Source organism: Quercus lobata, chromosome 4 (genome assembly GCF_001633185.2).
Source record: "Quercus lobata isolate SW786 chromosome 4, ValleyOak3.0 Primary Assembly, whole genome shotgun sequence".
NCBI classification, from domain to species: Eukaryota; Viridiplantae; Streptophyta; class Magnoliopsida; order Fagales; family Fagaceae; genus Quercus; species Quercus lobata.
The window spans coordinates 33,077,079-33,100,721 of record NC_044907.1 but is presented as its reverse complement, the minus strand read 5'-3'; the positions used below and the strand labels follow the sequence as shown (position 1 = coordinate 33,100,721).

Below are 23,643 nucleotides of genomic sequence, written 5' to 3'. Positions count from 1 at the left end.
GACCTTGTAGAAGACTTCTTCCTTTGCACGGATGCTAGTACATAACTAACTTCTTTGCACGAATCCCAGTACATGACTAACTCAATAGATACCCTTTGATTGTTGTAGTTGATTGGCAACAATTTCGTATAAAAACATCAATAAGATGTTCGATATTGGTGTTAGAGACTTTGCTTGGTTATAGAACCCAAAGGCATACAAGAAATGCATCAATGGCTAAAAGAAATATTTATGAAACTTTCTAGGGTTAGGGTTTTATCTCTCCACCTCCTTATTTAAATAGGAGCTTAATGGGCCTTTTAAATGGGCTCTTCTATTCCTATTAGGTTTACACAAACCCATAAACAAATAGCCAATAAGATTAAAATGTTGTAGGCTATATTTTGAAATCCATCAGCTCGATAGATCAAGAGGTATCGAGATAGGTATCGGGACCTGCAAATTTAGCTTTTCTAGAGTATTCTCTTGTCTTCAATGTAACTACTTATAATAATCATCTTGGACCCACTTAGATTTATCCAAATACAAGTAAAGTATTTTGTTATAGGATATGCCAATTACATAAAAATATAAACCTAATAAATAATATATTCACTAAAGCAGTCTCCACCATCGAAGATTAGACCTCTAACCTCCTCCCAAATTTCCATCTGGCCGCCATCTTCTTTGATTTGTAATACCCCGGAATGACCACCACAAGCCTTCGTGGCAAAGGCATGGTAGGTGCCCTAATCCAAGGGCCGAAATTCCTATCCCCAGTTAGTGTACCACTACTCTCAATCCACAAGTCACAATCTTTAACCCCATGATCTTGAAACCCACACCAATAACAAATATTCGAAAGACGCTCATACTTGAACTGAACCTAGCTTTTTGAGTTTTCTTCAAGTGAAATAATCCTCCCTCAACACCAGGTTTGGGCTTTGTCCATAATGACTCTAACCTGGATGAAACTCCCCCTCTTTGGCAACTGAATTCTCCACCAAGTGATCTACCTCACCCACCACTTCACAGACATCTTCAGCCACTTCTCTATTAGAAAAACGAATAGGGATATCATGCACTTATATCCATAGTGGGAACTTATCAAATGAGAGGTCCTAAATCGGTACATGATTATCATATTTTTGAAGAACCACCAAATGCTTATCGACGCTCCACGGTTGGCTAGACATAATCCTATCAATATCAACCTATTATAAAAAATAAATAGGACTATATGATCATAAGCATTACGCACCTTAAAACCTGAACGTACTCTCCATAAGGGATTGAAGCATCTGTATTGATATCCCGAGTTGTCAAAAACTTTGCGGCTAGAAAAAACTCATCGTAATACTTCTCCTTTTTCCAATGATCTTTTAAACTGTCCATGGCAGAAATAGAACAATACAACCACTCGTATTTCCCTAATCCCTAAAAAAGAGAAAACCATAAATCCTACAAGTAAACATATTACATGAGGAACCCTAACCACCTTACAAGAAGGGACAAGACAATTCTAATGCCTAAGATAAGAGGACAAAGAGCCCAACTTTCCTAGCAATGGAGAAACCAATTTTGAATCCCTTCTTGCTAAAGGTTTGTGGCAGAGTTTTTGGAATGTTTTGGAGACTCTAATGAAGTAGTTAGTATAGTAAATAGAGATGCCATTTTAGCTAAATACTTTAGCAAATGAGTTTGGGCCACCAACTTTTGTCATTATTATTCAAAATAGAACTTTACTTATATATGTGTACCCACCAATCTCTCCCTTATGTGAGTCATTACCTCTCTGTAGACAACAAACAACTCCTAGTAGCTTCTACTTGTCTATAAGCTTTTCTTCTTCACTAGAGTGTTATCCACGAGCCTCTCATACGCTATCTATGAGAACCAAATGTCAACCTCACACCTTCATTCATGGAATTCCCACACGCCCTTATCCATTGGAACCTTGCGTATCGTTATTTTTTATCTAGCACCATTGGTAATATTACTTGTTGGGCCTTTTTCTAGAATCATTTATGTGGATCATTTATGGGCATGCCTTGTGCAATGCACACTTGTGTGGGCTCCAAGTACACGCACCTCATCTTTGCTCTATTATAAGACATTAAAAACCTTGCTACTTTGCTATACACCACCATGAGCTCTGATACGATTCATTAGGGAAAAAACACATTGGAGAGACTCCAATTGAGTAGTTAACCCAAAAGCTTAAGCCAAAGAGTTTGGACATGTTGTGCTATAGTGGAAGCTTTAGAGTTGTGATTCAAGGTTAGCGAAAGCACGTTCACACAAAAAAGAAAATGAAATTGTTACACAGAAAAATAATATTTAATGTCGTTTGGGAAGCTCTAAGCCTATGTTTACGACTAATGTCAACCAAAATCTACTATCAATGATATGCATTACAACACACTTAACCAAAACTCACAATACTCACAACTTACACAAAACCTTAAACCCTTTGCAACAATATCTATTCAGAAGGCTAAAATTGAATTCTTTAATGGACAAGGAACATCCAATTACATGTTCAATAGGGAATACATTTTCATTCCATACCAAGGAAAATCATTTGCTTCCACACTATGAAAAATCATTTCCTTCCAAACCAAAAATAATCCTAAACTAATCAAATTATGAATTTTACGAAATTTATAACAAATCTCCACCTTGACTCAAATTCCATTACAAATCTCCTCCTTGATCATTGTTTTAACATCTAAAGCCAAAATTGTGTGCGGATATACCTTGAGCGAATGTCAAAGGTGCACTAGAAGTAATCTTCTCTTGAACTTCACCTAGATCAACCCTTGAGCTATAATACCAATTATTGTAATTTAGGATAAGCAGAACCACATTTGTACAAACAAGAAAATAAAAAAATGACACAAGACAATAATATTGAATGCGGTTTGACGAACTCCAAACCTATGTCTAGGGGCAACAACAATGAAAATCCACAATCAATGATCAATATGGATTACTACCACACTAAACCAAACCTCATAACATTCACGACTCACACAAACAAGACACACAATTTCAAAGCCCCAATATACCCAATAACTCTCTCACACTAACAAAACAAATAAACACACAACACAAATTGTAATGGTCCAAGTTTTTTTTTAAGTGTTTAGTTAGATGTTTTCGAGATACACGTGCCCCACCTAACACTCTAACCCCCACCGCACATCTCACACATTATCTCTTTTCTCTCTTTTGGTCGGCCATCCCTTTTCTTCTTTTCATTTTCTTTCTTTTCTCTCCATGTAAACACACACACTCATTTCCCACACTCTCCCACCGGTAACACTCCACACCACCATCTCCACCAACATATTTCCAGCATTGTCATCGAAAAATTCTTAAGATCCTCCAAGCATCTTTATCCCTTTTATTTGAGGTAAAGATTTCTAATCTTTTGATGGGTTTTAAACTTTTGCCTGAGGTTATTTTTATAGGTTTTAAATGTTTTCCTAAGATTTTTATCTAAGCTTTGATAATGACACCCATGTGATTTATAAGCTTTGTATTGATAGAATTATTTGATGAGTAGGTTTATAGCTTTTACAATGGTGGCTATCTAAGTGGTGAAGATTTGAGGGTTTTGGCTTTTTAATGTGAAATAGATGGTGAATATGATTTTCATTGATTATTCGAAGTTAGTTGAAGTTCTAAATTGTTTGTCTTGGAGGATATTATGATTTTGGTGTCATGGGTCTCTTGTTGATACTATATAAATCTTGTGGGAACTACTTCTTAAGTGTGGAGGTTTTAATATTAGAGATAATACCTTGAATGATTTATGAGTATAATGAGAGTCTATGCCTTGTAAATTAATTTGTTGAGAAACTTTGGAAGTGAAATACATTGTTTGTGATAGGTATGCTTGATATTGTTTAGGTTCTAGCTAATCTCCTTTGGAGCTTGGAGAATTAGGCTTTTTGTGGGTTGCAAGGTAAGTAGCTTTTTAATGAGATTTTTGAAAATAACCATGTTGCATAAACATTGTTTTTGGATTAGACACGTTTTTTGAGACTACTTATGGAAACTATATTTCCCTAGAAACTATGTGTTATGAACTTAATGTATATGACTATTAATGAAAAGTGCACCATATTTGGTAATGCATATAGGGAAATGCATGAATTCTTGATATGGAAAATATGAGCATCTTCGATTAATCTTTGATAAGGAATTCATGGATTTTTATGGGATATTGGAAAATTTAAAGGTGCTTATCTTGTCTTGTATTATTTGAGAAATTGATAGAAAATCTTGTTGACAAGAAATGAATTTGGCTTACAAACTTTGTGGAAGTTTCGATTGTTTAAGGTTTTTCTGAACCTATTTGGATATAACTATGTATTTCAAAATACATGTAACCTGTGAGTTTTATGTGGTTTTAACACCATGCCATCTGTGATTTCCCAAATATCACCCGATTTGGTTTTTGTAGTCTTTGTGACAACAGAATCAGATCTAGGTCAATGCCCTTTCACTTTGGATGACTTGTTCTTCCCTGTTGCCCATGGGGGGAAGAAGTTCCTTGATTGTGTGTGGGTGAGGTTATTGCCTATGGGGCCAAAAGACCACATGCTAAAGAGGTCCTAATTGACGCATTCTCCTAACTGCCCATCAGGGGAGAGACAAAACCTTAAGGGTATGGGTGAGGCTATTGCCCATGGGGCCAAGAGACTGCATACCAGAGAGGACAATATTTTGATTTATTCCAAGAGTCAAGAAGAGCATGAAGAACACTTAAGGATTGTCTTACAAATTCTAAAAGAAAGGAAGTTGTATGCTAAACTAAAGAAGTGTAAATTCTGGTTGAATCAAGTAGTGTTCTTAGGCCATGTGATATCTAAGGATGGAATTGTGGTGGATCCTAATAAGATAGAAGCAGTGGTTAATTGGGATAGTCCTACAAATGTGAGTGAGGTTAGAAGTTTCTTGGGCCTTGCTAGTTACTATAGAAGATTTGTAGAGGATTTTTCCCCCATTGCAGCTCATTTGACACAATTAACGTAGAAGAATGTTAAATTCAAATAGAAGGAAGAATGTGAAAAAAGCTTCCAAGAGCTAAAACGAAGATTGATCATAGCTCCAGTGTTAACTGTCCCTTCGGGTACAGGGGTTTTGTCATTTATAGTGATGCTTTCCATAAGGGACTTAGTTGTGTGTTGATGCAAAATGGGAAGGTTGTGGCTTATGCCTCTCGTCAGCTAAAAAATTATCCCACTCATGACTTGGAGTTGGCTACAGTTGTTTTTGCTTTGAAAATTTGGGGACATTACTTGTATAGGGAAAGATGCGAGATTTTCACTAATCATAAAAGTTTAAAGTATTTCTTTACCTAGAAGGAGTTAAATATGAGACAACGATGATGACTAGAATTGGTTAAGGATTATGATTTCTCTATTAACTATCATCCTAGTAAGGCTAATGTCGTGGCTGATGTTCTTTAGTAGAAAGCCTTTAAGTTTTTTAGCTGCTTTGCTAACCACTCAAAAGGAAATCATTCTTGATCTTGAAAGGATGGAGATCGAGGTTGTTATGGGTCAATCTGAGGCCTACTTGCCTAGTTTGAGTGTTCAACCAACTTTGGTAGAAAGATTTAAATTGTCACAGGCTGATGACTCACATTTAAAGAAAATCATGGATGAGGTGCGTTGTGGAATGAAATTTGAATTTTCCATCTCTGAGGATGGTGTTTTGAGACTTGGGAGTAGACTTTGTGTGCCAAATGATCCATTGATTAAAAAGGAGACTCTAGATGAGGTTCACTATTCCCCATATGCAATACATTCAGGTAGTACAAAGATGCACCATGCTCTTCGTGAAAACTTTTGGTGGAATAATATGAAAAGAGAGATTGCTCACATTGTAGAGCAATGTTTGACTTGTTAGCAAGTTAAGGTGTTGCACCAAAGACCCTCGGGTTTGTTGCAACCACTTTCTATTCCCTGATGGAAGTGGGAGAAAATTACTATGGAGAAACACCTATTGATGCTTTGTATGGAAGAAAGTGTAGATCTCCAATTGTTGGGATAATGTTGGAGAACGAAAAATCTTAGGGCCAGAGATTATTCAGAGGACTTGTGAAAAAGTAAATAAGATTTGTGATAGACTACGAGCAGCCCAAAGTAGATAGAAAAGCTATTATGACATTAAAATGAAGGCTTTGGAACTTGAAATTGGAGATTAGTTTTTCGACTGATTACACCTATGAAAGGAGTAATGAGATTTGGCAAAAAGGGTAAGTTAAGCCCTAGGTTTGTAGGGCCTTTTGAGGTATTGGAGAGAGTGGGCGAAGTTGCATATAGAATTTCCCTACCATTGGCCCTGTTAGGAATTCATAATGTTTTCCATGAGTCTATGTTAAGGAAATACATTCCTGACCCTTCACTTGTATTAAGCAATGAGCCTCTTCAAATTAAAGATGATTTGTCATATGAAGAAGTTCCAGTAGATATTTTGGATCACAAGGAGCATGTGCTATGCAACAGAACAATATCTTGGGTAAAGTTGCTTTGGAAGAATCATTTGGTGAAAGAGGCATCTTGGGAGTATGAGGATGATATGTTGTCAAGATACCCAAACCTTTTTCAGGACCAGGTACATAAAATTTCGAGGAGAAAATTTTTATAAGAGGGGAAGAATGTAATGGTCCAAGTTAAAAAAAAAATAATAATAAAAAATAAAAATAAAAAAGTGTTTGGTTAGACATTTTTGGGACACACGTGCCCCACCTAACACTCTAACCCCCACCACATATCTCACACATTATCCTTTTTCCCTCTTTTGGCTGGCCATCCCTTTTCGTCTTTTTGTTTTCTTTCTTTTCTCTTCACTTAAACACACACACTCATTTCCCACACTCCCCCACCAGTACCACTCCACACCATCATCTCCACCATCATTTTTCTAGCATGGTCACCAGAAAATCCTTAGGAACCTCTAAGCATCTTTATCCCTTTTATTTGAGGTAACGATTTCTAATCTTTTGAAGGGTTTTACACTTTTGCTTGAGATTATTTTTATCTAAGCTTTGATAATGATACTCATGTGATTTATGAGCTTTGGAAGTGATACTTAAGTGTTTATATGTATGGGTTTTGTATTTATGGAATTATTTGATGAGTGGGTTTATAGTTTTTACAATGGTGGCTATCTAAGTGGTGAAGATTTGGGGGTTTTGGCTTTTTAATGTGAAATAGACGGTGAATATGATTTTTATTGATTATTTGGAGTTAGTTGAAGTTCAAAATTGTTTGTTGTCAGAGAATATTATGATTTTGGAGTCATGGGTCTCTTGATGATACTATATAAATCTTGTGGGAACTACTTATTAAGTGTGGAGGTTTTGATGTTAGAGATAATACCTTGAATGATTTATGAGTACAATGGGAGTCTATGCCTTGTAAATTAATTTGTTGAGAAACTTTGGAAATGAAATACATTGTTTGTGATAGGCTTGCTTGATATTGTTTAGGTTCTAACTAATCTCCTTAAGAGCATGGAGAGTTAGGTTTTTTGCGAGTTGCAAGGTAAGTAACTTTTTAATGGGATTTTTGGAAAATAATATATTGCATAAACGTTGCTTTTGGATTAGACACATTTTTGGAAACTACTTATGGAAACTATATTTTCCTTAAAACTATGTGTTGTGACCTTAATGAATAATGTAGATGACTATTAATGAAAAATGCATCATATTTTGTAATGTATATGGGGAAATGCATGAATTGTTGATATGGAAAATATGAGCATCTTCAATTTAATCTTTGATAAGGAATTCATGGATTTTATTGTATATTGGAAAATTCAAAGGTGCTTATCTTGTCTTGTATTATTTGGGAAATTGATAGAAAATCTTGTTGACAAGAAATGAATTCGGCTTACAAACTTTGTGGAAGTTTTGATTGTTTAAGGTTTTTTTAAAACTACTTGGATATAACTATGTATTTCAAAGTACATGTAACCTGTGAGCTTTATGTGGTTTTAAAACCATGCCATGTGTGATTTTCCAGTGATCACCCAATTTGGTTTCCATAATCTTTGTGACAACGAAATCAAATCCAGGTTAGTGTCCTTTCACTTTGGATGATGCGTTCTTCCTTACTGCCTATGGGGGGAAGAGGTTCCTTGATTGCGTGTGGGTGAGGTCGTTGCCCATGGGGCCAAAAGACCACATGCTAAAGAGGTCCTAATTGACGCGTTCTCCTTACTACCCACTGGGGGGAGACAAAACCTTGAGGGAATAGGTGAGGCTGCTACCCATGGAGCCAAGAGACTGCGTATCAAATAGGAAAATATCATGCCAGTTGTGAATGTGTGGATCCCCTGACTGGTCTATGTGGTAGTGTAGTATATTGGTAACAAATTACTCTATGTTAGTTTTTATGGCTTTAGAATTATATTTTTAGTGCTCATTGATTATAGTATAGAGTTTCAAGTTATTTACTTTGAGAAACTTTTTGTTCCATTATTTAATCATTCTTGTCATATTATTATTATTCAAAATGAAACTTGCATTTCTCCACCCCCATTAATTATGTTAGGGACATATTTATGTAATTGGCTAATCCTTTGACAAAACGCACTTTACTTATAATTGGGTAGATCTAGGATGGATTTAGTACTTCAAGAAACAAGTGTTCATGTTTAGTATTGAAGCCATGAAAATATGACCAAGAAACAAGTGAAGAATGTGTTGTTCATTAAAGCCCGACAGAAGGTCAACACAAGCTGTATCTGTTGAGAATTACAAAATCAGAAATTCCAGATTTGATTACACACATATCCTTGAGTATTTGTGTAGGGTTTCTTTTCTCACAACCCTAGAAATATATAATGATTATTTTAAGAGCAGTCACAAGTGATGCAAAGGTGATGCAAAGTGAATATACATGCATATTGTGATCAGAGACAAAATTTGCTCTAGTTCATCATATTCTCTGTAGAACCCACTACGTCTTTACACCAATGGTTTTGTGACCAAGGAGCTTCTTGATCTTCATTGTTGGATGAATTAAAGAACTTTGCAACCAACATCTTCCTCAAATTGGTGAGTTAGTCACGTATTGGGATCCGTGCATCATTGGTTAGTTACGTACTGGAATTCATGCATTGAACAAAGAGATTGTCGCTACAATACAAGTCCAATTAGGTATTGGGGTAAGGGTTCAACTTTAGGTTGGTATTGGGTACTGGGATTCCTTTTATTTGTAACCGCTTGTTATTGATAATAGTGGATTCTCGAGAGTGGTGTCCTTAAATTCACCTGGTGGGGTTTTGCCTCGGTGGTTTTTCCTATTCGTAAACAAATCATTCATGTCAAATTTAATTTCCACTACATTTAGTTATTTGGTGATTTGTTTGTGATACCACGCTATTGCATGTTAAATTGACTTAATTAATTAGCTTGGATAATTAATTAATTAATTTGCCAAATGGGTCAATACATTTTTGGCCTATCAAATTATACTACTTACTAGGTTCTGTCTCATTCCATCATTTCACAAACTTTTTCAGAGTAGGCAACAAACATTTTGGGATAACTTTTGGTAGCTAGCAGTAGTTAGAGTAACTATTGATGGAGGCTGAACTTTTCTAATGGAGATATTTTGTTAATGTACATCCTAGAGTAGGCTTCACTTATTCTTTTGTATCAAATAGTGGTCATGACTTTATTTCCATTAATGAGACAAGTATATGATATGTAATTACATTTATTCAGATCTCTATTCTTTTGTGGCCAATGGTCCTTATAATTATTATATAAAGTTTTGACTTACTTTAAGAATATTTAATGGAATTATTATGATAATTCTTGATGTTGGTACTTAATATGAATTATTTAGATTGAATTGTCAAAAAAAAAAAAAAAAAAAATCTACAGGTACCTTGGAGATATCTTTCTCATGCTTTGGACCCCTTTTGGGTTTGGGGCGTGACACATACATGGATATCTTCTTACCCAAAAATCTTCCAAACCACTCTTCGAATAAATCCACTTATGTTCTTTTAAGAGTCTTCTTCTCTTTCCATGTGGAAGGACCATTAAGCGAAAGCTATCAAACCCTTTGCAACAATGCCTATTTATAAGACTCTAATCCTATTTTATGTTGGACAAAAGAATACCCAAAAAATTTTCAATAAGCGAATCATTTTATATCAAGGAGAATCATTTGCTTCCACACTAGGAAAAAAAAATTCATAAACCAATCAAATTAGAACTTAGGGCAATTTTTAACATAGAGAGATGGTGATGGCATAATAGCTCTTTTAATTAATACAAAAATTATTTTATTAGGGAGCAGAGAATATAACAATTTCATTAGGGATCTGTTAGAACATATGTGATTCACCTGTTAGGAACATATATCACTATTTTATGTAATTGACTAATCTTTTGACAAAATGCACTTTACTTGTATTTGGGTAGATCTAGGATGTGTTTGATGCTTCAAGAAACCTTGTTTCAAGTTCAAGTGTTAAAGCCATGCAAGTCTGTCCAAAATTCAAGTATGAAAAGTGCTGTTCATTAAAGCTCGGCAGCTAGCATCTATCGAGCCTTGAAGAGTTATTCTAGCCCGTGGCTCGATAGCAGCTCGACAGATAGGGTATTTGTCGAGGTTTATGAAGTTCAGTTTTTTCAGGACTGTTTTTCATCCAATCCTTGATTTTATGTTTGGGCTTTCTTTTCTCACAACCCTAGACATATACAAGGATTATTTTAAGGGCCGTCAAAGGTGACACAAGTTTCACAAGTTTTGAGTAAAGTTTGTTCAAGTAAATTGTGACCGGAGACAGAATTTGCCCTAGTTCATCTTTCTTGTGAAAAAGCTACTGTATTTGTGCACTGTAGGGTTTTGTAACCAAGGAGCTTCTCGATCTTCATCATGTGATGAACTGAAGAACTTTGCAGCCAACAACCTTCTCTAGTTGGTAATTGAAGTTGCGTACTGGGATCCGCGCAATTGGTTAGTCACGTACTAAGAGCTGTGCATTACAAGGAGAGATTGTCACTATAGAACAAGTCCAATTGGGTATTGGGGTAAGGGTTTAACTGTAGGTTGGTATAAGGTACTGAGATTCCTTTACTTGTAAGTTGTAACTGCTTGTTTTGATAAAAGTGGATTCTCGGGAGTGGTGACCTTAAAATCATCCAGTGGGATTTTTGCCATGTAGGTTTTCCCCATTTGTAAACAAATCACCATGTCAATTTAATTTATATTGCATACTTAATTTAATTGGTGATTTGTTTGTGCTGCCACGTACATTGCATGTTAGTTTGATTAATTAATAAACTTGACTAATTAATAAAATAATTCATCACAAGGGATCAATACATTCTTGGCCTATCAGGATCAATGGGCACAACATGATTAGCCGATATATATACGGACACTAGATGGGTGGTGAAACAACGTTTGAAAATTGAAACATAAAAAATGTGAAGTACAAAGTCAAATATTTTAGAAAGGAAACGATATCACAAACTAAACAGATTGGCAATTTCAAAAACTGTTACAAGCAATGCCAAACTAACAAATAATTGATAATATCAAAATGATCAATGTACTTAAATATTCTTGAAGACAAAAGGCCTAAGGAAATTCCAGAAAGTTACAAATAGGACAATGACTCCAACAACAGTTGCAATGCCTCTCCAAACATCACGGAAATATACTGTTCTCAAGGATCCCATATTATGGTTCCAAGGTTTATCATAGTATTCTTTAATTTTTCTAGCTAGCTCTCGTAATAGGAATTCTTTTCAATAATTTCAAGGAAAAGTCTGTTAACCATAGTGGCAACTGCTTTATTGCTGCCCAACACATCAACAATAATCCCTCTCTCAACGAACAACTCCACATCATCTCTAGTGCTAATAAGATATGTTAGGTTTTGAGTTTGTAATGTTGGCAAACCATGACAAAACATGACAAAAACTAAGTCTTATTAGTTTAGAATGGTCTACATTGAAGCCCAAGACAAAAAACTCAAGTTTAGAAAAAAAAAAACAAATAAGTTACCCGCTGGTTGGTTCGATTGCTGCTAGGGATTTTCGATTGATCGAAAATCGCATATCAGCAAAATCTGCAAAACGTAAAAAGGCCATAACTTATTCGTTTGAAGCCCAAATCGCGAGCCGTTTTTTCCAGTATTTAAAGGACATTATAAGCTAACCCTAGGTAGGGTTTTGAGAGTTTTTTAGAGAGATTAGAGTGCATATTGTGCCTCTTTTATAGATCTAGGGTTTTGTACCCAAAAGCTCTCTTATGTCTTCTACCGGTGCTATTCCTTGTTGAATCTCAAGATCTGGTATTGTAGAAGTTGCTGCCTTCTCTTGTCATCAAAGGTGTTGATGATCTAAACCTTCAAGGGTGGTCTTAGAGTCACAAACAGGAGTGTTTGTGTTGCTAAACCTTTGAGTGGGATCTCAAAGTCACAGACGGGAGTGTTTGTGTTTTGCAAAGGACAAAGAAAGAAGGAGTCCGTGGATTCGGAGCTTGCACGTGGTCGTGTTAGTAAGTTCTACTGGTTGGTAGCAATAAGAAGTCGAGCGTGGGGGCTTGTAAGTCTTATTGTATGAACTTCGATTCTTTCTAGTGGATTTGCTTTTTACCTTGAGGATAGCTAGGTCAAATCCTCCCCAGGTTTTTACCGGTTTGGTTTCCTGGGTGATCATATCATTGTCTTATTTATTTTCCGCTGCTATGCATGATATGATTGTTTGATTGTGATAACCTAGACTTGGAATTTGGACTAAGTAACAACTTGGCTAATTAACTAGGTTAATCCAATTATTTAAGGGGTCTAAAAACTATCAAGTGGTATCAAAGCAGGTTGCTCTTTTGTTTTAGATCTTTTGATCTAAGAGCTGATCCTTGACCCCTGTTGTCATGGATAATTTGAAGTATCTTTCTGATCATGTTTCTACTCATGCTTCTGTTGATTTTATTGATGCCTGTGAAACTCTTCGTAAGGAATTATTGAAATCTATGAAAATTGCTAAGAAATTCAAGGAAGAGTTAAAATTGGCTAATTATGAAAAAGAGGAATTGGTTGTTAGATTAGATGAATCTAATAAAAAGAATGAATTTTTGAGAAATCAAATTTCCTCTCAAGATGAGAAGATGAAAAGCTTGGAACAAGAGTTAGTTGAATCTAGGACCAAAATTGAAAATTTGACTAGTACCAAGTTTGCTGTTGATAACAGAAGTATTTCTGTTTCTCTTAAGCCTAAAATTGAGAAAGTTTATATCCCTCCTTTCAAGAGGAATAATAAAGAAAAGACTTATTTTGCTAGGTTAGACAAAGGTAAAAGTTCTGATGTTGACGCTGATGTTTCTAAACCTATGTCTAAACCTACTGTTAGAGAGCATAATAAATCTGTTTTTGTGCCTACTTGTCACCTTTGTGGTGTTGTTGGTCATATTAGACCAAATTGTTCTTTGTTGAGGCAAAAACCAAAATCTGAGACTAGACTTATTGTTAGGAATACTGATGTTCCTAAATTTGTTCCTGTTTGTCACTTTTGTGGTGTCTGTGGTCACATTCGTCCTAATTGTCATAAATTAAAATTTAAGCATTCAGTGTTTCAATCTAGGATATGTGATGATATTTCTCCTGCCATAAGTCCATATAAATTGTTTCATATTATTTTGAAAAATTTAAGCTTGTTGGCTTGTGAAAGGAATTTGCAGGATTTTAGTCTTTCTCAGAAGATTGGTATAATTTCTCAAATACACTCTGTTTCTCATGGATTTTCACCTACAAAGCCGAAGACTCGTGCTATATGGGTGAGAAAAGATTCTCTAAGGTGAGTGTTGCTAACTTGTCCCTGATTTAATTCTTTCAATTGTTTGTGGACAAAAAAAAAAAAATCCAAAAACATTTTTTTCAAAAAGACAAAAATATTTTACTTTGTATCTTGTTTTATTTTTATTGAGGATTACATGAGTTATGATATCTCTCTCTTGATTTAGAACATGCTTGACATTGTGGAGAAACTTGGATAGTATGTGTTATATAAGTGGTAAGCTATTTCTGATTTTATGTGAGTATGTACTAGTTTGTACATGTACTTAAGGGTTAATTAAGAAATTGATATTTCTTGTTTGTATACCCTCTATAGCTTAGTTAAGCACTGTCATGCATTGTATTTGCATTGTTCATTTAGCATAATGTGTGCTTTTTGTTTTTGATCATAAATTTTTTAAAACCAAAAAGATTTTTGTGTTTTATATTTCACATCTTGGATTTATAATCAAGGATTGGCCATATTATCTTTACATAACAAGTTTATGTACCTTGTTTAGCTTTGATGAGCTTACTTATTGCACTTTACTAGTTGAAGCTTTGTAGTACATGTTGTGTGGGAGATGTTTATAGTTTTTGATCACTTTGTCTTGATCTTGAAGTCACATGTCTTTGAATGTCGGACTTGAACCTTTTGAGAAAGGCATAAATAACCATCTCACCACTGTTCACTAGCCAATCATGAACACCTTAGTGCATATCGTAAGATTTCGTGCTCGAGAAAGTGTAGCACATGCACAAAAAGAACATAAGGTGAAGCCTCGGTTTAAATTGCTTAATTCTTAAAATTAAAATTGGCGTGTACTATTAGGCTTGATGCCAAACTCACATGACTTAAAATTGATGTGTGTATTATGAGGCATAAATTCAAGAAACTTACATGATTGCAAGCTTATGATCTAGGAGATGTGAGAGTTATATGATGTAACTCTTTAGGTGATAGTCTCTTTTAAATTCTATGTGATGAATTGTGTAAACTTTGTGATTGATTGCTATTCACATATCACCTCACATGTATCTCAAGCTTTTACTTTTTGCACACACTACACAAGTTACTCTTTGCTAGACTTGGTACATTATATTGTGTGTGATCTTGTTGTGGCCATCCAAGATTAAAGTTCCTTGATTTTGATGCAAAATGTGCTTAAAGTTTGAGATCTGAGGACAAATTGATTAAAAATCTTGTTTTTGGAAGATCTAGGTTGAATTCAAATGTTTTTGAAAAATTTTTCTTCTCATACTCATGCATTTTATTCATAATACAATGTGCTTTGAGGAGTGAAGAATTTTCAATTTTTAAGCATTTGACCAAATTTTTTTTCATGCATCATTTATGTTTGGGGTTCACATACATTGCATTGTTTTCTGTATCCATCTTGCAGTTTTGCAGTCATATCTCTCATTATTTTCACACATAACATACATACATTTTGCTAAATTGGGTACTCAATTTGATTTAAAAATTGATTGATTAATTTTCGAGCTATGTACTTTCTAGTATATGCCTTTTTTATGTGTGAACTGTAGAAAACTTTTTTCTTAAGAGATATGATGGATAATCAATGTACAAATATTTTCTCTACTCATGCAACTATTTATGGGTCACATAGTGCCATGTTTGCATTTTATTGAAAGAGAGAATATTTTTTCTTCATGTGTATCCTCAACTTAGTTTTTTTTTAAAACTTGGTTTGTGTCTTTTTATTTATCCCCAACCCCTTTATTTTTCCCCAAAACTATTTTTCCCAAAACTTGTTTTGTTTTTCCTATTTTTATAGGGGGAGAAATTTTTTTTTTAACTTTTGTGGTTCTTAGGGGGAGTTGTTGCTCTTCATAGGGGGAGTTATCTCTATTTTCTCTTACTCTGTTGCGTATGTTTTCTGTCTACCTTCTGATTAGGTAGTCTTTGTCAATACGTGACAAAAAGGGGGAGACATAGATGACCTGTTTGTTTTGTTTAGGGGGAGAATATAAAAACATAGATGTATCTAACTTAGGGGGAGAGTTAGTTTACTTTTTTTTTTTTTATATTCTGTTTCATATTATTTTTTATATGTCTTTCTTTCCACACATACAGTGATGTGTTTGTTGAGTGTTTCAGGAAAGACAGGTACATTCTGATCAAGACCTTCTACCTCTTCTTGCAACTTCTAGGTTAGGAGTCTTAGATTGGGATTTGTGATATATTTGGGCATTTTATTGTATATGGGCATTATGTTGTATGTGTGTTTTGTCACGGATTGCCAAAGGGGGAGATTATTAGGTTTTGAGTTTGTAATGTTGGCAAACCATGACAAAACATGACAAAAACTAAGTCTTATTAGTTTAGAATGGTCTACATTGAAGCCCAAGACAAAAAACTCAAGTTCAGAAGAAAAAAACAAATAAGTTACCCGCTGGTTGGTTCGATTGCTGCTAGGGATTTTCGATTGATCGAAAATCACATATCAGCAAAATCTGCAAAACGTAAAAAGGCCATAACTTATTCGTTTGAAGCCCAAATCGCGAGCCGTTTTTTCCAGTATTTAAAGGACATTATAAGCTAACCCTAGGTAGGGTTTTGAGAGTTTTTTAGAGAGATTAGAGTGCATCTTGTGCCTCTTTTATAGATCTAGGGTTTTGTACCCAAAAGCTCTCTTATGTCTTCTATCGGTGCTATTCCTTGTTGAATCTCAAGATCTGGTATTGTAGAAGTTGCTGCCTTCTCTTGTCATCAAAGGTGTTGATGATCTAAACTTTCAAGGGTGGTCTTAGAGTCACAAACAGGAGTGTTTGTGTTGCTAAACCTTTGAGTGGGATCTCAAAGTCACAAACGGGGGTGTTTGTGTTTTGTAAAGGCCAAAGAAAGAAGGAGTCCGTGGATTCGGAGCTTGCACGTGGTCGTGTCAGTAAGTTCTACTAGTTGGTAGCAATAGGAAGTCGAGCGTGGGGGCTTGTAAGTCTTATTGTATGAACTTCGATTCTTTCTAGTGGATTTGCTTTTTACCTTGAGGATAGCTAGGTCAAATCCTCCTCAGGTTTTTACCGGTTTGGTTTCCTGGGTGATCATATGATTGTCTTATTTATTTTCCGCTGCTATGCATGATATGATTGTTTGATTATGATAACCTAGACTTGGAATTTGGACTAAGTAACAACTTGGCTAATTAACTAGGTTAATCCAATTGTTTAAGGGGTCTAAAAACTATCAAGATAATCTAACAACACCAAATAATTACATATGTAAGCTTCAGATGGATAAAGACACTGCTCCAGGGCAATCGCGTTTCGAAAAATGCCTTCAGTTTCATCATTTACCTCAAAAACTGGAACTTTGAAGATAGTTTGTGTTTTCTTCAACCACTTAAAGTGTTCCAAGCACGGTAAGAATAGCAAGATCCATGAGAGAATGAAGCAAGGAAATATATTCCAGAGTTCACCCTCTTGGAAATCTATGTCAAGTAATGTTCCCTCTTCATCCTTTTCGAATATTACTCCGGCGTCTTCCAACATTTTTTCATTATGTAGATTTTTAATAGAAGCAGCTCCATCACAAGCATTGGATGATGGTAGAGATATCTCATTAAATCAGTGAAAAGTTTTACCTTTTCCTTATCAATTTTGCCTTTGATGGTCTTGGATTCAGGAAAAAGGTAATTACAGGTAAGCTCAACAAAGGAAATACATTTGTTTTGTTCAAACCAGGAAAATTGTGTAACTCATCGAGAATAAAAAATGGAAGCTGATTTTCAAGCAATAACAAGTCTTGTTGAATATGCTTCCTCAACAACGGGTTACTTGCTATGTAATCTCCTCTCACAATGTATCCATCTTCTTCACTCGTATAGCTTTCATCTTCACCACACGTAGAAGCCCTCTTAGAGCGCCGATCAGTCGTGGCAAACCTCAAGAATAGCTCAATGATAAAGATTGAATCCAATACAACCATATTCATGAAATCTTTGCTGCTGAGATATAGTCAGAGATATCTTTATAACAGCGACACTACAAGAAATTTGGCTATTTTCAACGGCTGGAATGACCGTAGAGAACCGTTATTAAAAACTGTATCGAGAACATTTTTCTAGAGCCTATGCAAACGTTGAAAAAAGTATTACACATTTATCAACAGTTAATAACCGTCGAAATATATACACATAAATGTAGATTAAAGTATGCTTATTATTTTTATCCACAGGCACCCAACCGTTAAAATAAGTATTTTTTTTTTAAATAAATAAATTTGAATGTACTCTTTCACATTAATCAAAATTTAATAACCTGAAACAAACTGTAAAAATCAATACAACTCAACTACTCTGCCTGTTGCCCTTTACACTCTAAAATTTACACTGTTCATCTACCTTTCAAAATAGAAGATTTTTATGACCTTTAACCTTCAAGACCAATTCATTGGAAATTTTAAAAACACAATGACTTGCATCTGTCATCTAGACATTTAGATCTATAGCTGGGTCCTCTTCAATATGCATGTGATCCCATTAATCACTAAGTTCTTTTGATGCCTGCAAAAAGTGCCGGCCATCAGTCATTGTTATAAGTGCCAAACCTGAACAAAAAGACAAATAAGGGTAGTTCATTTAGGAAGAAAATGCACCTACCTTAAAAAATAAAATAAAATAAAACTAGCACAAAAAAAGTCACAAGAAATTATAAATTAATAAAAATTTAAATGGTGACTATGAATATTATAATGAGTTAACATATAACTTATACTTCACAAAGCAATTATATTACAAAAAAGTTATTTAAGGTCAAAGTTTCCCTATACTGTTCCCAAAGAAACTCACATATCAACTTTTGAATTTCCACACCTACCTTTTTAGGCTTTTGAAATTGAACCATACTTTGTTTCAAATTATTCAGAGGTCCTTCAACCAAGCATTCATGCTCCTGATGAAACATTAGCAAAAAAATAGGAGAGGACGTTGTATAGTAACAAAAAAAAAGGATAAGTTGCATCAATCTACAAGTGATCTGCAATACCACGCATTACATATTGAACAAGAAACCACTAATCACTTAATGTAGAAAGGTCAAAAATTAAGGGTGTTGAATTAAAAGAGTATCATGTAATACCAAATCTCTGACATAATTATAAATAATAGCATAATATGCACACAATGTAAGATAAAAAATACTGCCAATGTGTGAAATGCTCCCTCTGCCTCAAAAATAATTGAAACTTTTAAAATGGCACGAGGATCAGACAATCAAAGTGGTATCACCTTTGATAATATTGTTTGCTTTTTGGAAAAAAAAAAAAAAAAAAATGAAGTACAAACTCCACTAACAGAATCTTTCATACATTTTGAGACAACCAAAGTGGGAAAGGTTATGATCCATTTTAAGACAAAGAATAATAGTTGACTAGCTTCAACATCCCAAAATCAATTCCGGCACATTGCAAGTGCAATAAGATAGAGCCTTAGATAAACCACAATAGCATAAAACAAGGAAATACCTTGTAGTGTGTCAATAAGCTATTCCACAGTGGCTGTTTGCTCTGGACTTTAGGATTCCCCAAAATGACAATACCATATCGGGCACGAGTTAGAGAAACATTGAGCCTACGGGGAACATTGAGCCTACGGCGATCATTAAGGAGTCCAATTCCCTGTAGAGAAAGGAACCAGCAGTCAAACATCAATACATAAATATATCATGTACGAAAATATCTAGATACAAACAATATCTTTCTGGACAACATTCAGAATCCACCAATCACCTAAAAACACGTACTTTAGGTATCCATTAGATAACCTATAGGCCACAAAATTAAGGGTTTTATATGAACTGCCAATATTGTTTATTTTTTAAATTGGTAAATCACACGCAACATAATGGGTTTTGAACCCTGACCTTACCCTTAGTCTTGTTCTTCTAGTAGAAGAATATGACAATTGAACTAGATCTCACTTGCACTTGATAAGTTTTGATAATGGTTAGAAATATTTTACTGCCACTGCAGCTCAACCCAGCCCCCTTTTGGACTCTCAAACGCTAAGCGCTAACGGAGAATATATGATTAGAAAATAATGAATATATGACAGAAATCAACTATACCTAGTAATCCAAAAAGGAGGACAAGGTAAAATATCTCTTCTGCTTTGACAGTTATTGCCATTTCATTTTGTTAAACTAGTCCATGAAGGTAAATTATTACAGGAGTCAAAATGTGTCAAATCCTTAAAGCATGAACAAGCATATTAAATCTTGTCAGCAAATAAAAGAATTGACAGTGAAACTTCATTTGAAAAATAGAAATAAACAACAACAACAACAACAATGATGACAATGGTAACAGGGACACCAATAATTCGAAACAAATGTCCATCCACTGCCTCTCAATAAAACAAGAGTTAACAAAGACCAATACTGAGTCTTCAGGTCAGAATAATGTAGTCTTTTTCCCTTCCTGATGTTCATTACTACTCACACATGACAAAATAATGTAGTCTTTTTCCCTTCCTTGAAATGAATCTACACTTGCAACCTGTAATAAAAACAAGTTTTTAGAAACAGCAGGAAAAAGTTATTGCACCCTAGGACTGATGAGTTGAATATAAATGTAAGGTTGAATTTATTCAACCATCTAATTGGCTTTATTCCGTGCCAAATTTGCTTGTATTTCAGCATTTAGTAACCCTGTATTTAGGTGGGTTTGATGTAAGGATAGTGAGTGAGATAGAGTGAAGTTTGCTCAAGAGTGTGCAAGAAAACAGAGACTCACGGCTTGGCCTCGCGGGTGACTAGCGGCTGCAAGCCGCCAAACGCAGCACACGTGCCAAGCATGCCAGAAGGTGAACAGTCATGCTAGCCGGAGCACTACAGGACAAAACAGGACAACTGGCCATACGGTTATCTCGCGACTGGATCTCGCGACTTAGTCAAGCCGCGAGGTCAAGCCGCGAGCCACCCCTGTTTTGTAAAACCTGACGTTTCACATTCCTCTCCCACTCCAGTATAAATACCCCTTTTACCCACGATTGTAAGAGAGCTTCCAGAGAGAATTTTGAGAGAGAAACCCTAAAGAAAAACAAGATTGATTCACCCACAATCTATACATTAGAGTCTCTTCAAATTCCTCAACTCTTTTCCTCTCCATTGTCAAATCCTTGAGAGGCATTTTACCAAACCTTGTTCTCACCATAATCATCACTGTGAGAGAGCTGTTTGGATTTCTGGGAAGCAGTTAGGAATGAACCAATCTTCATTGGTTGATGCTACGGTCTAGTAGCGGAATCCGGGAAGCTAGAAAAGAAAAAGGTTCGGCGCAACATCGTTGGAGCAAGAAGCTTGGAGGGTTTAGGTGCACTGGGTAGATTAGGCTTGGAGGGTTTATTGCTGTCCATGTATCCCAACTATATTTTCTAGTGGATTGTTTACCGCTTGGAGGGCGGCGGAGAGGTTTTACGCCGAGGGCTTCGGTTTCCTCTTCGATAACACATCGCGTGTTGTCTTTGTGTTTGCTTCTTCCTTCCTCTTTATCTTTGCCTTTTTATTATCGACTGTGGGTTGTGATTTTAATTTGGCTTAGATAGTTTTACCAATTCCATATTATAGCTTATGTTAAGTTTCCGCACACTAGTTGTTAGACATATTGCTTTAATTGGTTAAGTTGTAATTCGGGACTCTAAACGTTCAAGGGTGTTTATACACATATTTGAACTTTCAATAAACATTACCTCAATCTCCTTGTAAAGTTGCTGTCTAAGAGCACCATTTCTAGACATATAGTTCACAATATATGCTCTTTGTCCCTCATATGGTGTTATCACCCCAATCTGTGATATAAGGGATATAATTAATAACTGAGAGCAGAACTGCACCAATTCAGAAATAAATAAGATCCATTGTAACATGACTAGGCAGCCTCAGTCCCATTCAGATAGGATGTTCCGCTAGCACTTATCTCCTCTTGTTCCGCTAGCATATTTTGTACATGTATAAAATGCTGGGACTGGATGGTGTGCTATTCTCACCTTAGTTGCATCTGAAACCAAATGGACTCTGATTATGGTTCCTTGTTCAGAAGCAGTTGCTATATACATCCCATTGGAAGAAAGGACAATTGCAGCCAGAGGTGCACAAACAATAAAATTTTGCTAAATATCATCCAATGTCCACAATATCCCCCAACAACTTCCTGAATTTGAAACCATTCTCAGGCCAAACATTTCTCAAGTACAAATGAGTAGGAATCAAGACCACTGAGTCTTTTGTTTCCACTCTTAAGATTTTTCTCTGGCATAAAAAATACTTGCTTACTTTCCCCCTGCAGAAAAACTTAAGACATGCACATTTTCTTTGTTTTTCTTTAGTTTTTTGCTAGGACATTCACATAATAAAGTGGTCTCATATGCATAAATCCACTTGATACAGACAGGGTGAATTAATTGGTTAATTGTGTCAAAGATTAAAATAATACAGACCCACTCGAGCATAATCTACAATGAAAATAAAAAAAAGCAATCCAAACCCACCGACCCTAATGTAAAGCAAATTATCCAAATCCACTTCTAGACAAGTGAAGAGACCCACAAAAACATAACAATGGACTTTGATACCACATTAAGCATGAAGCTCAGCTAAAGAACTTACCAAGCACTTGTAATTTGAACTGACACGTTCTAGCTTTCAATCCCACAAATAGTGAAATTTGAACTCTCATTGACCATTCATTGAGCTGAACTCCCAATGCACCTGCAATCACATTGAAAGCACGCAATACACAAAACCACAAATTAAATTTTGACATAGCATTTCAAATTCAAGAACAAAAACCACAGCGAATAACAGAGTATGGACAAAATTCGAGTCTAAGAAAAAGGAAACTCCTATGAGTGGTCAAGTCCAATCTATTTGGCAATAACGGGATAGGCAAATTTCCATAGGGTCAAGAAAGAAGTGAATCAGTCCCTATTACTCCCAACCAGCTATGTTTTGTCTATTATTGACGAACATACAGCTCACATTATGCTTCCATTTCCTATGCTCTCCTGCATACTACTCATTAAATCATCCTAACTACTAGCGCCACCTAACTCTGCAACCAATCCCATTAAATATAAAATCCTAAATTTCTCAAATCAAAACCATGTAGCACGCACGAAAACAACTCAGAAGCGAAAATCTCTTGGGCCCTTTCTGAAATTTATCACATTAAACCACTGTGGTGGGGTTTATGAGTTAAAAAAATTATCACCATTTCTGAGAATTAAAGAATCTATACAGAGTGAAAGACAGGTCATTTCGAACCATATATGACAATTGTTTCATTAATGAAATGGAATGAGAATAGTCACAATTCAATTAATAAATGGAAATTTCAACTAAAAACTAATCAATTTCTGATTAAAATATGAAATATTATTCATTCTGAGAGCCAATGCCAAAACGCAAGAAAAACCAATGGCAATTTCCAGCTAAAGCTTCATCGTTTGCTGAAATTCAAAGCAAAGATAATCGAATTAAAACTTAAATTCAAAATTAAACGAAACATTCATATCAAGCAAATAATTAAAATGATCGAAATCCACCTGAATCAAATTCCATGAAAAAAAAAAAATTCCGGAATTTGAGAGAGCGAGAATAATAGAATAAATATCTGATCGGAGGGAGAATAATAGAAAAATTGAGTCGAGAATCTATTTGGTTGCCTAGAAAATAATAGGAAAATCAACCGCCAAGACCTATGAGAGAGCGAAAGCGAGAGAGCGAGAGCCTAGATATAGAGCAAGAGAGAGAGAGCGATTGAATTCTGTTTGGTTGCTTAGAAAATAACAAGAAAATTGACAGCTAAGATCTATGAGA

At 35.3% G+C, this 23,643-nt stretch overlaps 2 protein-coding genes across 4 annotated transcripts; one reads left to right on the top strand and one right to left on the bottom strand.

Annotated features, from left to right (window-relative positions):
- The first annotated feature begins 4,407 nt into the window (after nucleotides 1-4,407).
- On the top strand, nucleotides 4,408-5,904 carry LOC115985064. The gene is made up of 3 exons (XM_031108034.1): nucleotides 4,408-4,549; nucleotides 4,637-4,935; nucleotides 5,509-5,904. The coding sequence occupies exons 1-3, from the start codon at nucleotides 4,408-4,410 to the stop codon at nucleotides 5,902-5,904; spliced, it is 837 nt and encodes a 278-aa protein (XP_030963894.1).
- A 12,164-nt stretch (nucleotides 5,905-18,068) lies between these two features.
- Nucleotides 18,069-22,938, bottom strand: LOC115984051 (regulator of nonsense transcripts 1 homolog). Of its 3 annotated transcripts, none has more exons than XM_031106931.1 (6): nucleotides 22,432-22,904; nucleotides 21,516-21,614; nucleotides 20,267-20,323; nucleotides 19,292-19,444; nucleotides 18,646-18,720; nucleotides 18,069-18,332 (listed from the first exon to the last, which is right to left on the bottom strand). In XM_031106931.1, exons 2-6 carry the CDS (start codon nucleotides 21,561-21,563, stop codon nucleotides 18,309-18,311), a joined length of 357 nt encoding a protein of 118 aa, XP_030962791.1. In that variant the 5' UTR covers nucleotides 21,564-21,614; nucleotides 22,432-22,904; the 3' UTR covers nucleotides 18,069-18,308. The 3 variants fall into 3 exon arrangements, with proteins under 3 accessions (XP_030962791.1, XP_030962792.1, XP_030962793.1); XM_031106932.1 differs by having other exon boundaries at nucleotides 18,069-18,376; nucleotides 22,432-22,901; XM_031106933.1 differs by lacking the exon at nucleotides 18,646-18,720 and having other exon boundaries at nucleotides 22,432-22,938.
- Between the last annotated feature and the right edge of the window lie 705 nt (nucleotides 22,939-23,643).